Raw genomic sequence first — 17,775 nt, 5'->3', positions numbered from 1 at the left:
TATAAAAACCTTGGCATCCCAAAACTTATTAACTTCCCCTCAATTGTTCTCCAGTTACTTCTGTATTTTGTTTGGACTAAATGCAAGTTAAATCATACAAATTATAGAGATAGAAGGCAAGGTGAATGAGATGAACTATTTCTCCTATTTAAAGATCAATTAACAACTTCTGTAGGAACATGTTTTTTACTAACTCTAATACATCGAATCCATATAGGCATTATTAAAAAACCTTTAATATTGTCAAAATCCTATAGGGGTGGGGGTGGTTAAGTAATTAGTTGCATTATTCTCCAAAAGAAAATGAAGCAACTTCATGAACATTTTAAACAATGCAAGGTAACAGTTTATCAGGTTTAATTAAATGATGGTAATTTTATACACTTACCTACACTGTTCATCCATTCCATCTGCATCACGGCTGATGTCATCACTCATGTAATATTTGAAGCAAGTCTATCAAGAAAAAGCATTTTTTTTCAGGAAGCTTAATGAAATTGCTGGGTTATATTGCTTAGCAGCATTCTTGCTAATGCATTTTTTTAGGACACTGAGAGGTCCTTTTTTGTTTATTTCATCGTTGCAATCAAATATAAAACACAACTTTTGCTCCAAAATAATTTACAATATTATTTCTCCACTAACGCTAAGCAGAACTTAGCTGAAACTGAGTCAAGCTTTATTTATGAAATGTATACACTGCTTCTTTCAAATTGGCCTCTAGATAGTTTACATCCCTATCCTGCCATACTATAAATAGTATGTATGAAAGTTATATTCCATAGACAATTTATTATTTAAAATTACATTAAATGTTTGAATTATCATTTTCTTCTAAATGTTTCTTTACTCATTTGATGCATGCTCTTTGAACATTCATAATACAGAAGACCTTGCTTAATGATTGCTTCGGGCAGCAGCTTTGTGACCAATGCCCACATTTATGACTTTCATAGTATCTCTGTGCCTCTCAGTCACATATTTGCCATTACAGTCAGTTAGTACAGTATCAAATTGTCCTATGCCTGATCCTTTTTTTCTCTCCCACCCCCTTGCAATCTCTCAGTGAGCTGCTTTTCTCTGCAGTGGAGCATTTCCCCAAAAAGTACAATACAAGTTATGAAGCTCAGCTCTGTGACCATCATTAGCCAGCTGGCAGCTGCTGCCTGTAACTGATAAGACTTTCTTTCCCTAAACAGCTTGAGGTTGGAGCCCCAAGCACACTGTACAAATAGCCAGCAACAGTGCATTGCTTTCAATGTTTGTTCCTACTTAATATCTTGTAATCTCTTCCTCTTCAATGATTGTAAATACAAACATTAATTCCCTTCTTGCTATTTATCCCAGTGCCATGCATCCCAAAGGTAGGGGAATGAGGAAAAAACGCTAAAGTTTGTCCTTTAATCTGGCTTTGTTGTAAACTGAGCTCCAGAAACATTGACCACTGTTGGGGCTCATTAGCTCTTTGGCATTATATCCTTCTGACATTGTAAACCAAATGAAAGCTGAAGTAAAACTTTAAGCACAATCACAGCCATGTGATTTTCCACTTAGTGACTATGTCACTTAGCGACAAACTTACTGATCCTAATTATGGTTGATAAACAAGTATTACCTATATAGTAACATTCTCTGAAAAAAATTAAAATTAATGAAGCATATTGTGATTGGCCTATAGGTCTTGACTTTTGGTACACCCTGAATATTTAATATATAGAGTACGGAATCTCTGTGTGTATGTTTGTGTGTATTACAAAAAATGTAAGAGTATATATGTATGCTTGTGTTGCCTGTGTATGTTTGTATGAGGATAGTATCCAATAAACATTTTACAAGTCACTAGTTCTTGAACTACAGTATTAAATCTTGAATTACAATGTTCAGACTTGCCCAATTAACTTTTTAAAAAGTAGGGATACTGCAGGGAAACTAGGAAGCTATTACCTAAGAAGGTTCTGAAAAGACTTATTTGGAAGTAAAGATTTCCTTTTTATATACCATCAATTTATCAGGAATCATAATGCCCTGAGCCTCCCCACCCCCCCAATAAAAGTAATGTTCCTGATTTCTGTAGGAGAAACATGTCTAAAACATTTTCAAAACAATGGAAAATGCGCTCTCCCTTTCTGGATGCATCAGGTCTCTTTTGACCAGAGATAGAAAGAACTTCAGTAACTGCCTAGATACTGCATTAACTATTGATATTTTCTTGTTTCAAAAGTATTTTTGTCTTATTTCAAAATCCATATTTTTATGAGACAAGTTTAAAGAGATGATATTTTTTAGATCGCAGAAGACAAACATCAGGGCATGAGTGCATACACCCTCAAAGTGGATTTTCAATAAATTTATCTCCAGTCCATTGGTACATTCATGAGAATGTCAGTCCATAGAGAGAGATAGAAAGATAATATATAAATATATATACCTTACATATAAGAACTTTCAATGTTGGATGTCTGTAGATAGAATCTTTTTGAAAATGATTCACCTGCTGACCACAAGCTGTACAGCTAACAATTCCATGAAGTCCTTCCTCTACCAGAGAGACAGACCCCAGAAGAGGGGGGGAGGGAAGGAGAAGGAGGGAGAGAAGGAGGGAAAGAGAGAGAGGGAGAGAATGTGTTAGAAGCTCTTCATTTTTTCTGTAAAATATTATTTTTTCTGTAAAATTTATTTTGAGGACCCAGATTGTTGGGGGCAATATGCTGACTCTCTGTAAACCGCTTAGAGAGGGCTGAAAGCCCTATGAAGCGGTATATAAGTCTACTGCTATTAGCACATTTTATCCAGTATAATTTGAAAAGAGATTCTTCATGTCAATGGCATAATTTGATACTGAATGGGGGGGTCATTATAAGACATGTAAAAAAATACTATTAAACAAATAAAGTTTTACAAGATAGAAATTATTAGCTTCCATTTGTAATTTAGTATCATAATATGAATAAGCATTTCTAAATAGATATCAACTATATATCTTTTAAATTATAATTTATAATTAATATAAATAATAAAAGGATAAGTATTATAATTTTTTATATATAAATGCCATATGACTTATAAAGACAACAGGATTAACAAGCTTTTAAGAAAGATCCCAAACTGAACAAAAATAAGTTTCAACTTCTAAATAAGCGTATATTTCACATTTTCAAAATAATTAATATTTATTTATCTAATTTTCAAGTCTACGTATAGGTTCTGCTGATTTGCCTGATTTACATTTGCATGGGAATTGTGCATCAGTCTCACAATTAGTTTTGTAATTCAAAAAACATTTCTAATTCATCAAGTCCATTCACAACTTTCTCACGTTGCAGATTCTACATGCACACAGAGCTACATTAAAAGACAATAACAAAGATTTGTGGCGGATGGTTCTTCCTTTAAGTGGGAAGAGCAAACAATTAGTGAGCAACTATACTCAATTTGTACATCAGATATACAGGAACTGCTTCTCCAAAAAACATTTTGCACATCATTAAAATCTTTTATATGGCGTGAATAAGAAACATCAGACAACACACACTTGTTGACAGCAATTAGCACCCTAACATTCATTAAGCAGCTGATAAAATATTTCTCTTTTCTTCATAGCTTTTTTTTAGCCAACACCTGATACATCACATTTACATTCTTTACAGCATTCCAGTATCGGTATCACTCATATTTACATAGTGGATATTTCAATTTTTATTTCTTTCCAATTATATACATTGCTATTCTATATATTGCATAATGATTCATATATGTACATAATATCTTTTAGTTTTAACTTGTATCAATATTCACAAATATATGTAATACCTTTCCACTTTGATATGACTCTTTAAGTCAGCGGTTCTCAACCTGTGGGCCATTTGACCCCCAAAGGGGGTTACATGGGTCGCCTAAGGCCATCCACCTCCACCGGTGTCGCCCATGCTCAGGAGCGCATCCTGAAGCGGCAGGTGCATGAAGAATGCCAGATGGTGAAGCAGCCTCCTCCCAGCTCTGGCCGCAACCCAGACACCACCCCATCCGGTCTCCACGCCAGGGAAAGGCCGAGGTGCTGACGGATTCTTCTGGGTGGCGGATCAGCCTCGGCTCCGACGGATGTTTGAAGTGAGCGCAATCAGCGGTGCCGCTTCAGCCCAGCCGCCTGCACAGGGGCTCTAAGTTGCCCAGAGAGCAAGAGACCAATGGGGTAGTTGGCCACCCGCTTCAGCCGGCGGGACGGGCTCTCGCCCAGGCAGGCACATGCCGGGATTCAAGCCGCCTTGGGCCTGGACGCTGCCTTTGCCGCCCACACCGCCAGTCCTGTCCTGCGGGCTAAACTGAGCTCAGAGGCTTTTGGCCCCCAGGAAGGCCTGGCAGGAGAGGTCGGAGGGGAGGCCAGGCCCCGCCCACCCATTCCTTCCATCTCAAGGAATTCCACTCAGGACGGAAGCACAGTTCGATGTAGCTTAAGCCTCTGTTTAAAATCCCATTTAAAGGGCAACTTCTTAATCTGTGTTAAAACAATTGTTCGCACGAATTAAGCGCTATGCACTCCCACGCCTGGTTGTAACGATTCGAAAGAAAGAAAGAAAGAAAGAAAGAAAGAAAGAAAGAAAGAAAGAAAGAAAGAAAGAAAGAGAAAGAAAAGGGAGGGAAGGAAGGAAGGAAGGAAGGAAGGAAGGAAGGAAGGAAGGAAGGAAAAGGGAAGGAGGGAGGAATGGAAGGAAAGAAAGAAAAGGGAAGGAGGGAGGAATGGAAAGAAAGTAAGAAAAAAAGAGAAAGAAAAGGGAGGGAGGAATGGAAGGAAAGAAAGAAAGAAAAGGGAAGGAGGGAAGAATGGTAAGAAAGAAGAAAAGAGATGGAGGAATGGACAGAAAGAAAGAAAAAGGGAAGGAGGGAGGAATGGAAAGAAAGAAAGAGAGTGAGGTATGGTAAGAAGGAAGGAAGGAAGGAAGGAAGGAAGGAAGGAAGGAAGGAAGGAAGGAAGGAAAGAAAGAAAGAAAGAAAGAAAGAAAGAAAGAAAGAAAGAAAGAAAGAAAGAAAGAAAGAAAGAAAAAACGGGGTGGGTGGGTGGAACTGAATGTAAAAAAAGTAAACTTAATAAAGTGAAATTTATGTAAACCACTAACTACTGCTGGAGGCAGGCAGGGAGGTCATTTTATCCTGGAACATCCCAACCTGGATGATCTTCTCCCAAACCAAGATTCAGAGATTAATCACTATGCTTTAATTATGTTCAATTTGTAATAATGAAAATACATCCTGCATATCAGATATTTACATTATAATTCATAACAGTAGCAAAATTACAGTTATGAAGTAGCAACAAAAATAATTTTATGGTTGGGGGTCACCACAACATGAGGAACTGTATTAAAAGATCATTGGGAAGGTTGAGAACCACTGCTTTAAGTGATCTTTATGTATTTCTTATAATATTTCTTTTGGGTTTTAAACTAATGCAAAATGGAAGACGATGTATCACAAAGGTGGACAGGGACAGAATTTCTTTTAACTGGAGTTAGTTTGGAGGAACTGGATTTATATCGCTGGGGTATCAGGTTGCCTGCCCTAACTCCCAAGTGCCAGTCAGCAGCACAACTACTGTAATTCTTATTAACCTATCTTGCCTATTAGGAAATCAGAAGGCACTGAAAACCAACATACAATATGCACTAAGTAATGACTAATGTGGAACATTTTAACGTAATTCATAATGCATTACCTCCTCGCTTCTTCTGAGCTTCTGGTTTTAGTTTAGAAGAATTTCTGTTCCTAAATTCAGGTCCTTTAAAGTCATCTTTGTCTTCATTAAGTACTGGCTCTGGTTGTACAACAATAGTTCCTAATAAAATCACAGTTAAAAATTAAAATAAAATTTATGAAAGCAAAACTCCAACATTTAAATTTAATCATGTATTCATATAGTTATTGGGCTCTGAGGATTAACCTTTGTGATGACTCTAAAGCACTATAATTCGAAATAGTTTTTTTTTTAATCTTCAAAAGAAGTCTTCGCCAATCCTACTTTTTCAATTCTCCTGGTATTTTTATGGGGTGCCAATGTCTCATCCATTATCTGGGAATAATATCTAATTATTAATAATATCTAATTATTAATAATATCTAATTATTAATAATATCTAATTATTAACAATATATGATAATATGGTAGCATAAGCTGAAATATTCCTAACCTTTCTGCCTTTTTGTCCTGCTTTGAATGAGTTTCACTTACTTCATCTTTCATATATGTACATTCATCCCAAAGCAGGTCACAAATAGTATCAACGTATCATGGGATTAGATAATGATAAGCGTTATATATTTGTGACAAAATATTGACATTAATATGTACATATCCCCACTTGCACAAGCAGCTATCATGGCACCATCTCCTCACCCTCCCCCGCCTGTCCACAAAGCCGGAAAATTTGGAGACCTCTGGTATAGGTAGACTTCAACTTACAATTAATTGTTTAGCGACCATTCAAAGTTACAGCAGAATCCCCCCACACACACACACACACACAAAGCTACTGATGTCTCAGTCTGAAGTTACAGATGCTGGAAGGCCTCACTTGTCTCACTCCATCCCACCACCCCCAACTGGATCCCCACAGGCCTGGAGCCTGCATCCAACTCCGCTGGGTCCCACACCTGAAACATCCAATCACTCTTGCTTACTTAATGCTGCTTGCTTAATTGGGTCATTTTTAAAAAGTGAAATATTAGGAATATACTCTTTACTTGCGCCAAAACTTTAATGTATGTAACATTTGTATACAATTTGTTGTAATATACATTTAAATTAATAAACTTCTTATCCCCATTCTTTATCTCCTGAAATCAACTGCTGCTACTTGAACAAGAATCCATTATTTTTATCAGCAGCATCAGCATTTTCAAAATGGAAGAGATAAGAAAGAATAGAAAAGTTTATTCAGTGACTAAAGAAAATATTCTACTATTGACAGTACTTCTAAACTAACAGATTAATTACCTTTTGGCAAACTTTTCATATCAACTTCATTTTCCGAGTTTTCATTTGAAATATCTTGAGCAATGGTTTCATCTAAAGTTTGTTCATCGTCTGAGCCAACATATTTTGTTACAACTGTGGGTTTTCTGAATGAGCAGCAAAGACAAATATTCATTATGTCACACGTACATATTTAACAAAATTACAGATCTTTAAAAAAAACTCCAATTTTGCACAACATTACAGCCTCAAATTATATCTTTATGCAAAGAATCTAACACAGTTTATGAAGAATTAAAAAAAATCAACTAAAATAATTATAATTGATAATAATATATAATTCCACATAGTCAATCAATCAGAATACAGCTGGAAGGGATTTTGGAGGTCTTCTAGTCCAGCCCCCTGCTCAACCAGGAGACCCTATACTATTTCAGACAAGTGATTGTCCAGTCTCTTGTTAAAAGCTTCCATTGATGAAGCACCCACAACTTCTGAGGGGCAAGCTGTTCCACTGGTTAATTGTCCTCACTGCTAGGAAGTTTCTCCTTAATTCCAGGCTGTTTCTCTCCTTGGTTAGTTTCTATCCATTGTTTCTTACCTTGACCTTTGGTGCTTTGGAAAATAAGTTGACACCCTCTTCTTTGTGGCAGCCTCTCAAATACTGAAATGCTTCTATCATGTCCCCCCAGTCCTTTTCTCTAGACTAGCCATATTCAGTTCCTGCAACTGTTCTTCACATATTTTAGTCTCCAGGCCTTTAATCATCTTAGTTGCTCTTCTTTGCACTTTTTCCAAAGTCTCAACATCTTTTTTGTAATGTGATGCAAAACTGGATGCAGTCAAATCTGTGCAACTGGATTTTATTTCTGAGAATATTTGTATTCAATGGGTAAATTAATATTATGAATTATTTTTAAAAGTGCAAGAAAATATACTTCATCAAGTGTCCCATAATATTTCTGTTAAATCACCTCTAAGCATAATTATCAATTCTTAAAGTCAATCTCCTGATTCAGAGAAGCAGGCAAATTAAAAATTTAAAAACACACCAACTAACCTTTTGGAGCGCGACGATCCTAATGATTTGGATCTTTCAGAAGAGCTACTACCCTATATATGAAAAAATGCAAATCTCTTATACAAAATGAAAATAGCATTATTCCTCTGTGTGTGTATTTCAACCCTTAAAACATCATAAAAAGTTCTGCTACAAATATATTAATTCACTACTACATAAAGGTATGCTTCAGTTACTGGCTGCGTTAAAATAACTGAACAGGCAAAAATATTTATAAATAATAAATAAATGTGTCTAATTTGTATGCTGGATGTTACTATAGAATTACTGTATATAATAAGCAAAAACCATGGGTGAAATTATTGAAAACAATCAAACTACTTTCAGTTACAAAGAAAAAGAATTCTGTGTCAAAATAAATCTCTCTCACGAGAATAGATCAACAAACCAAATATTAGCAATCCCCAACTAGATGGGGATCTTGGTCACTAGCCACAATGTCATGTGATCACACCAACTTAGGATGGCAGGTGCAGCAGTCCCTGTGGCTGTCTTTAGGCAAATCCCAGGCAGTTGAGCATCACCACTGATTCTGCTTATCAGAAGAAGCTGGCAGGGAAAGCCACAAATGGTGATCTCGAGCCTGTAAGGTACTGCCACAGACCTGAGAGTTCTAAGCACCCCTCATTCAGCACCATCACAATTTCAAAGGGTTACTGAAAGAGTAGACATTACATAAGGAGTACATGTAGCACTTATATCCACATTCAGCTTGAACAGTTTCGCCCATCAAGTGGCTGAAGAGCTGCCGTACCGTGAACCCACAATAAATTTGTTTGTGGGTTCAAATTAGGGGAGTGGCTAATTGCTGTTATGACTCCCTTGAATGTCTCTGCACACTACACCTATCAAGACAGAGTGTTCAAGACCCAGACACATTCTTAGTCCTTGGAAATATGTGCTGCATGTACATGAAGTATAAAACTAGAAGGTAACACTTTTGTTCTGCCAGCATAGGTGGGGCAGTGTAGTATAGTTAAGGTATTGGAATCCAAGTGGGAAAGCTGAGGTTGCAGTCCACCCGCTCTCTTGCTCACACTCTCTCAACTCACCTTCCCTCACAGAGTTTTTGTGGTAGCAATAAAATAGGAGGAAGGAACATTACATATACCTCCTTGAGCTCCTGATTTAAAGGTTGAATAGAAATTTAAACATAAATACAATACAAAGTGGCTTCATCCCCAGATAATAGTGTGGTAAAAGAATTTGTATTCCATCACACCTAGAGAATGCTCAATAATGAATCTGACCCAGCCATACTGTCACTTCTGTGACACCAAGTCACAGTTTAGTCAAATCAGTTGAAATATACGGAAAATGCATGTCCACAACATGCTTAGCCCAGTTAAGAGGTTTTTTTGCGGCTCAATGTGTTACACAAACCTGACCTGTTTCATTAGTCACTTGGACTGTGTGGACTAAGAAAATCTGTTAATTTAATAATTGAAGTTAATATCTTTTGTTGTATAATCCAGTCAGTACTCCCTAGACAGCCTCTTATTTGAAAGTAGCTTCTTATTCACTGCCTTTGTCACAAATGTACTGGCTCTGAATTGCTCCTCTGGAAAAGAAAAATACTAGGAAAAACAGGAAAAATAAGTTTTGCTATCCTTGCAAGTTTATTCACGTAGTTCAGTGGTGGGTTACGACCGGTACGCCCCGGTACGGGCGTACCGGTGCCTGCCAGGAGCACCGGGTACCGTTCCAGTACGGTGCTCTGGAGGGCCCACCCCCCTTACCTGTATTTGAGTTCTTTGGCGCTTCTGTGCATGGAGTGTACGGCGCTTGTGCAACGTTCCGCTGAGCAGCTGGAGCATCGCAGGAGGTAAGGACGGATGCGCGCCCTATACGCATGTGCACACATACTGCACACGTTCATGTGGTGGACGCAGGGCCCCACTGCACCGTACCAGTTGCAACGGGATCCGGAATCCACCACTGACATAGTTGTATTTAAATATATATATATAGAGAGAGAGATTTAGATACGTAGAAATATAAATATGTAGAGAGTGAATCAGACCCCATATATTTATATTGGGATGCTGGCATTCTGGTGGGAGGGGAGAGGATTGGAGGGATCTCTATATGAAGCTTCTGTTTCTTTTTTTTTAATGTCAAGTTTTTTATTTTATATTGCTTATACATATGAATGTGTGAACAGGGTGACATCTGGGTGTCATACATTTAGTACAGATAAACATAATGTTGTTACTCACAGTTATTACACTTCATCTTCATTGTTTCATGTTATTTAAACATATCTAATACCATCGCCATTCAATTTCTAAACCTCCCTCCCATTATTACATATATTAAAATATGTATGTTATTGTTCCCCTCTTATTTCTATTTCTTTATTTTCCCTGTAACATTTCACCATTGTTTATTATCCCCCGTCTTTTATGTAATATTTTTAAAATTACTCATTTTTTTCACCATGCTTTCAATATCCCAAATATCCAAAACTGCTAATCATTCACTGGGGAAGAGCCTAATGCTGGGAAAGATTGAGGTCAAAAGAAGAAGGGGTCGACAGAGAATGAGGTGGCTGGATGGAGTCACCGAAGCAGTAGGAGTGAGTTTAAATGGACTCCAGAGGATGGCAGAGGACAGGAAGGCCTGGAGGAACGTTGTCAAGAGCCAAGGTGGCGCAGTGGTTAAATGCAGCACTGCAGGCTACTGCTAGATCAGCAGTTCAGCGGTTCAAATCTCACCGGCTCAGGGTTGACTCAGCCTTCCATCCTTCCGAGGTGGGTAAAATGAGGACCCAGATTGTTGGGGGCAATATGCTGACTCTCTGTAAACCGCTTAGAGAGGGCTGAAAGCCCTATGAAGCGGTATATAAGTCTACTGCTATTGCTATTGCTACTGCTATTGTCCATGGGGTCGCGATGGGTCAGAGACGGCTTCGCAACTAACAACAACTAATCAATCCAAATATTAACAGTATTCAATCGATCCCGGGAGTGTATCTCCAACACCCCACAATTTTTAATCCTTAAAAATTGAAATTCACAATATATTTTAACACACTGTTAATATTAATAATACATTGCATTGCTGTACTATGGGAGGAGTTTTGTTTGCACTGCTTTAAATTGCTGTTTTTTAAAATGGGAAGATTTAGTTCCTGCCTAGATCTCTTGTTATCACAAACCTTTCAATAAAAGCTCCTTTTGGAACAATTTCCATTTCTAGAGTCCTGCTTTCTTAGGAAGATTTGGAGAGACAAGACGTCGCAGGGAGAGAAAAAGAAATGCAAGCACGCAAACAAAGAAGGGACACTTCTTTTTCTGGAGTTGGAAGCTAAGCAGAATCAAGCCTAGCTGGTATGTGAGGGCAACTAGAGTAGATTGGGAAGTTGAAAAAACAATTCTGAACAAAAATATGGTAAACCATGTCCATAATGGTGCCAAACAAGTACATGATTGTGTCCACAAAGTCATCAGTTCAAAAACAGCTTGATTGGAAAGGGACTCTGATATTTATAATGTTAGAGTACTTCAAAAATGATTCAGAAGAATTGCTTTGGACATCTTACAATAACAATCCCTCCCTAAACTTTTCAAGGCTACTAAGTGAACCTGAAAACTGAATGTGCAACTTTTCACATTTCCATAGTAATAAATAGGGATGCACAATGTTTAACATTTGAAATGTCCCACTTCAATCATTCAGAAGTGTTTCGTGCCTAAAACAAAAATGGACAAAAGTCTACTTTGCATAAGGTACTTGGAATTGAATGTTTAAAACTTAAAAGAAGTTTTGGGATTCAAAACAACTCAAATTCAGAACAATTTGCACATATCTAATAAAAGTAATCTGAAAGCTGAACTATCAAATAATTTCCCATGTATTATTATATCAATATAATTACTATTTTCTATTCTTACCTCTTCCTTGTTGTTTTCCACTGGGGCTGGAATATTTCCAGGCATACTGTCACTATCTACAAGAAACATACAAACATGTCATACCAACATTTAAAAAATTATAATTGTTCAAAATATTCAAATGACCTTATATTTATGAGGCTATTCACTATTACACCATATTGATGGGGGAGGGGGGTCAATGTATAAAGCCTTGCAGAAGAGGTAAGGGCAAGAAACACCAGACTTGTACTATCCATCACCTAACACCTGACTAGGTGGTTTGGGGCGGAGGGAGGGAAGGGAATCTAAATGTAGAACAACATGATTACCAATAGGAGAAAATATTTGTAACTCAAGAGTTGAACTGTAGGGGTCTTGATTCTCTCTGAGCTTTCTTGAAGACATTTCATTACCAAACTAGGTAACACAATGAGTGCTAGAAAGGAGTGGGGTTAGTTCTTATTTTTATTTTCTAGTGGCTCGTGAGTGTGTTTCTAAATTAGGCTGTTGTTTACTGTTAGCATGTTTGTCTCCGTTGGTAGTTCCTTGGTTGTGGTTATATTTACTTCTTGGGCGGGCAAGGATAGTTGATGCGCAAAATATACATTGCAACGCTTATTGCAAAGCCTCTCAACTATCAAACGACAACCCGGCCTTCACGTGGTGCCCCCCGTTCCCACCAATCGGGCTCTGTCGACCCTTGGGACTGGCGTCCCCTTGGGTATATCCAGCCGAAACAGCTTCCATGGATCGCCATATGGCGTCAAATTTCCATGGAAGTCGCCTATACCCACGATGGGTGAAGATGCGTCAAGTAAGTAAGTAAGTAATATTTACTTCTTAGATTGTAGGGTGAGTGTTAATCTCTAGTCATACAGGTGTTGATTACTAATAAGGAGGTGTTTTTTTGTTTCCTCTTGGGCTTTTTGATTGTCTCTTTTGAATGGTATAGATCAGGGGTGTCAAACTGGTGGCCTGTGGGCCGGCTGCATGATGCATAGGCCACACCCACTCAGGCTCTGCAAAGGCTAAAAACATCATATGTCACATGATGCAATCGAGTTTGATCCCCATGGTATAGATGATGCTTATCACAATGTACCTGTTGATGGTCAATCTGTCTCAGAGCCAATTCTCCAGGAATTTTCTGGAGTTTTTGGACTTGGCTTGATCTAGGATAGGGGCTTCCAACCCCCAGTCTCTGGACTGGCAGCAATCCACAGAATGCCAGCAATCAGTCCACACAAACAAGCGAATCCCCATCTGCAAGTTGCTGGCAGCATGCGAAACACACACACACACACACACACACACACACACGGTCCACAGAAAAAACCTTTCTCCATGGAACGGGTCCCTGGTGCCCAAACAGTTGTGGGCCACTGATCTAGGATGCTCACAGTTTCCCAGTTGAAACTATGGTCAAGTCTGTCTATGTGTGGTTTTATGTCTTCTGTCTCGAGTTGGTGTTCATGGATACACTCCACTAGTCGTCTGCCTCTTTGTCCTACAATAGTGTCTGTTACAGTCCTTACACTGTTATGTTGTAGATGACTCCTATATTTTCATCTGGGGCTGCTGGCTCTTCCAACAAAACGGATACCCAACTTTATCAAAAAGTGCCTTTATCACTCAAACTACCATAGCTTAGCCAACTCAAGCTTTGAAAAGAATGTCATACATCAAAAACCACCAACACTCTATTACATGTTAAATTTATATTTTACCGACAAAGAAATAAAGGGAGACTAGCATAGATTTATTTCATGCTATTTAGCTCTTTTCAGCTAGCAATAGTCTTTCTGGGATTCGAACCCGGGCTACCTACATATTAGGTAGGTGTATTAACCTCTAATCCATGGGCTCTCCTCACTTTGTTGGCTATACCACTTACTCTATTTACTCTATTACATGGCATCAACCATCGCACACAAACCAACTAAAGTTCTCCAAAACAGCTTAAATAAACTGAAAGATCCAGCAGCCACAGAAAAAAACAGGAATCATCTACAACATAGAGTGTAAAGACTGTAAAAACTATAACCCTACTCCCTTCTAGCACTGATTATGTTACCTAGTTTGATAATGAAATGTCTGCAAGAAACTCACCAAGCACAACCAACATAATTACATTTTGTTACAATATGACCAAAATTTTGGCTGATCTAGGCGCCACAATAAATTTCTTGCTAGTATGAAACAAAAAAGTTTCAATTTCTATGTCATCTTTTTTTTAATATAGTTGCTATATTTTTTAAAAGAAAATTAAATACATTGCATATTCAGTGTGACCTTGAGAAACCAATTCCCATATGGAAGTAACCCATATTTAGATCCATACCAACAAAGTTGAGATTTAAAAAAAAAAAACCACTGCTGCAGAGTGTGAAATGTGAAATGTGTATGTGTGTGTGTATTTTTTTTTACTATGGATGTTTGTACTTTCTATAGAAGCTTCCAAAATTTTAGATTTCTGCTGCATAAAAATAAAAGTAATAATAAACAAAAAAGAAAGAAGAAATTGACATACTAATAGTTATACCGTGTTTCCCCAAAAATAAGCCCGGGTCTTGTTTTCTTTTGCCCCCCAAAATAACCGCTTGGCCTTATTTTCGGCCAGTTCTTATTATTTTTGAGATGCAGGAGGCCCCTTAACTTCAGCCCATGGCCTGTGGATCAGCTGATCGAGAGGGCTGGAAGTTCTGCATCTGTTTCTGGCACACTGTTGCCAGCCATGGCATTGCTTGGCCTGCCACTCTTTTTGCACCCACTACTAAGAAAAGGGGCGGAGTAGCTAGGGTTTGCAAAAGCAGCCTCCATGAGGCCGTTCCACATAGATGACAAATGCATGTGGGGCACGTGGGGCATGTCCCCCCCCAGTAAATGGTGGGGACCAGCCGCATATGCGTTTAAATATTTTCGGGGAGGGCTTATTTTAGCACATGCACCCAAAAGCCTGATTGGGCTTATTTTCCGGGGAGATCTTACTTTCAGGGAAAGAAGGTATTATATATTAATATAAAATTGGTAGAAAAACAATGCAAGACATTATGAAATTCAACTATAAGAAACAATGGAAATACCAATAATATTAGTCAGAAACATTTCCTCTTTCCCAAATAATATTAATTGTTCTTTTAGTCATACATTTATTATATTTATTAAAACAATACAGCAATAACTCTGTCATACTGTAACAGTATTTCTAGCTACACAATTCTGTGTGATATCAGAAAATACATCTTTTAAAAACTGCAAATCTTAACAGCTTTAGCATGATTAATTTTACCTATATTTTTGTTCATAGATAATCTTGGAGGAGAATTTGCGTCCTCCGATTCTTCTGATGAGTGAGCCAAGAAGTCATGAAGCTTCTGCACCAATGTATTCAATTTGCTTTCACTGTTAAAAAAAGACAGACCATTGAATATATCCCTTTTGGCATTACAGAATGAAGCAAGAGCTCTGTATCTCAATCAAACAAACAAATCTGATATGCATAAAATAGGGGGGAATGGGCTGTTCAGAGAATGGGGAAAAATAGTCACATTCAAAATGTTCTTTTGGAAGTTTAGAATATTCCCTGTTATGGCAAAAGATTTTTTTTTAATTATACTACCAAGAAACAATGGAAACAATGGAAACTTAAAATAAGCTTCCCCCCCCCCCCATATTATTCAGTCCATGATCCCAGAAATACAATTACCTGTTACTGAATCTACAAAATAATTATTTGTTACAATTAACTTTAGCCAAGGTAATGACTTTTTAAAATAAATGTTAAACAATGTCCAGACTGCAAAAGTTTGCTTATTTCTATTTAACTATCACTTCTATTGCTTGCAATTAGGTTGCAATATTACTCTATTGGCACATATTTTTATACAACAATCAACAAATAACATTTAGCATGAATTATCATACCACTTATTTTACACACTTCTTAGTATGCAAAATGAGAAATTAGGGCTTGCATGTGAGTTAGCATTCTCTATGGAAGGAGATGCAAAATAAAATGCTTGTCCTTATCTAAGGAATGTTTTATTTCAAATTCAGAACCCTCAAGGTTTCCAAGCTGACAATGTTTTCTATTTTCCTAGTAGAAATGATCATTTAGGCACCTCTATCTGTTGACATCTATATATTTAATCAGGCACTTAATACTTCATTTACATATTGGCTTTATTTAAACATTTTATTTAAATAATTACTTATGTAAACAATTTGTATGGTGACACATCTTGAACACAATACTGAGCAGTTAACAACAACAAGAGCCATAAAACCAAAAATCTGGCCTCAGAGAATACAGAAGAACAGAGTTGGACTAATGTCAACTTCCAAATACTCTTCAAGGGTAGCCCTATGTAGAGCATGTTGCAATAATCCAAACAGGAGATGACCAAGGCATGAGTGACTGAGTGCAGTGTCTCACCATCTAGAAAACGGCATAGCTGATGCACAATCCAAATTGTGCAAAGGCTCTTCTATTCACAACTGCCAGCTCCTCTTTGAGCAGGAACTGTGAATCTAGGAGAACCCCTGGGGTAGGGTCATCCCATCCAGAACTAAAGAGTATAAAGCTCCCCATATCGGAAGTTATTTGTCTTATTTGGGTTCACTTGAACCCTGCTGTCCTCAATTCAGCCCTGCGGTCTCCATGCACCCCAAAAGGGCTGCCCTAGCATCCCTTGGATCATAAGGGATAGAGATGGAAAGCTGTGTCTTGCCAGCATATCTCATCCCATGGAGTTGGATGATCTCACTCAGTGGCTTCATGAAGACGTTGTAAAGGAAGGGAGAGAGATCCTGCAGACAAAGGAGCAGCCGTAAGCTGGATCTCTCACTCCCAACTGTGGAGAAAGGAACTAAACCAGTGCAACACTGCCCCACCCAGTCCTAAACCCCGAAACCACTCCTGGTTATTCTGTCCCATAACCAGGCCTGAAACCTGACTGAAGGGAGTCTAGATCAGTGATCCCCAACCCCCGGTCCGCGGACCGGTGCCGGGCCGTGGAGTACCTGGCACCGGGCCGCGCAGCGGCCGGGGGCCATGATCGCTGCAGCGGCCGGGGGCCATAGTTTCTTTCTGTATGCAAATTAGGGCTCACTGGCACAAGGGGTGTTACTGGACCGCTGGTGGCACTCTGACGTCACCAGCGGCCCACCCCCCCCCTGTGTCCAGCGCCACCCTTCTCATTCCTTTTCAGCGCTTCAGCGCTGGCCGATTCCTGAAAAAAACCTGAGCGCCTGCGCAGCTACGTAGGGCTAGCGTAGACAGCGCTAGTAGCGTAGCCTTGAGTAGGCGCAGTTTGTGCTACGCTATCTACACTAGCCATACTGAACAATCAATGTGTCATCGCGAACAACGCCCCCCCACCCCTGCGCGCGCTCAGCGGGCCACGGTAAAATTATCAAAGGCTGACTGGTCCGCGGCGATAAAAAGGTTGGGGACCACTGGTCTAGATAATCTGTACCATCCAAGACCCTCTGGAGCTGCAAAGCAACCACTTTCTTCATCACCTTCCCTAAAAAGTACAGTGAGATCTAAAGATCTGTTCTTAAGGAGTGATCACAGCCTACTTAAAGCGTATAATATTAATCACTGCACACCATCTTGGAAGCTTTCACTAACCAGGAGGGACAAGGATCTAATAAGTGGTTGTGCTAACAACCCCAAGGACCCTCCTCCATTTCCTCAGATTAAACTGCTCCCAGATAACAGGGCAAGCCCGTACCCTGGACATCTCTGATGGATTTGCTCCACACTTGGACTGGAGAGTGAATCAGAGCAATTTCATCTGTCAGATATTTCACAAAGTCCTCAGTTCAGCCCTGAAGGTGATTCTCCG

The 17,775-nt window shown here is 38.8% G+C and overlaps 1 protein-coding gene across 1 annotated transcript in view; it reads right to left on the bottom strand.

Moving 5' to 3' along the window:
- Positions 1–17,775, bottom strand: part of ATRX (ATRX chromatin remodeler) — a 91,731-nt gene that overhangs the window by 64,574 nt on the left and 9,382 nt on the right. The window contains exons 2-8 of the mRNA XM_087728192.1: positions 15,213–15,325; positions 11,942–11,997; positions 8,025–8,077; positions 6,986–7,110; positions 5,708–5,827; positions 2,429–2,538; positions 389–456 (exon numbers count right to left, since the gene is read on the bottom strand). Coding sequence (XP_087584318.1) covers positions 389–456; positions 2,429–2,538; positions 5,708–5,827; positions 6,986–7,110; positions 8,025–8,077; positions 11,942–11,997; positions 15,213–15,325 — 645 coding nt within the window. The remainder of the gene's footprint in view (positions 1–388; positions 457–2,428; positions 2,539–5,707; positions 5,828–6,985; positions 7,111–8,024; positions 8,078–11,941; positions 11,998–15,212; positions 15,326–17,775) is intronic.

Source organism: Thamnophis sirtalis, unplaced genomic scaffold, assembly GCF_051295495.1.
Source record: "Thamnophis sirtalis isolate CommonGarterSnake01/CBP01778 unplaced genomic scaffold, rThaSir2_p1.2 scaffold_13, whole genome shotgun sequence".
NCBI lineage: Eukaryota > Metazoa > Chordata > Lepidosauria > Squamata > Natricidae > Thamnophis > Thamnophis sirtalis.
This window is presented reverse-complemented; position numbering and strand designations above follow the sequence as displayed.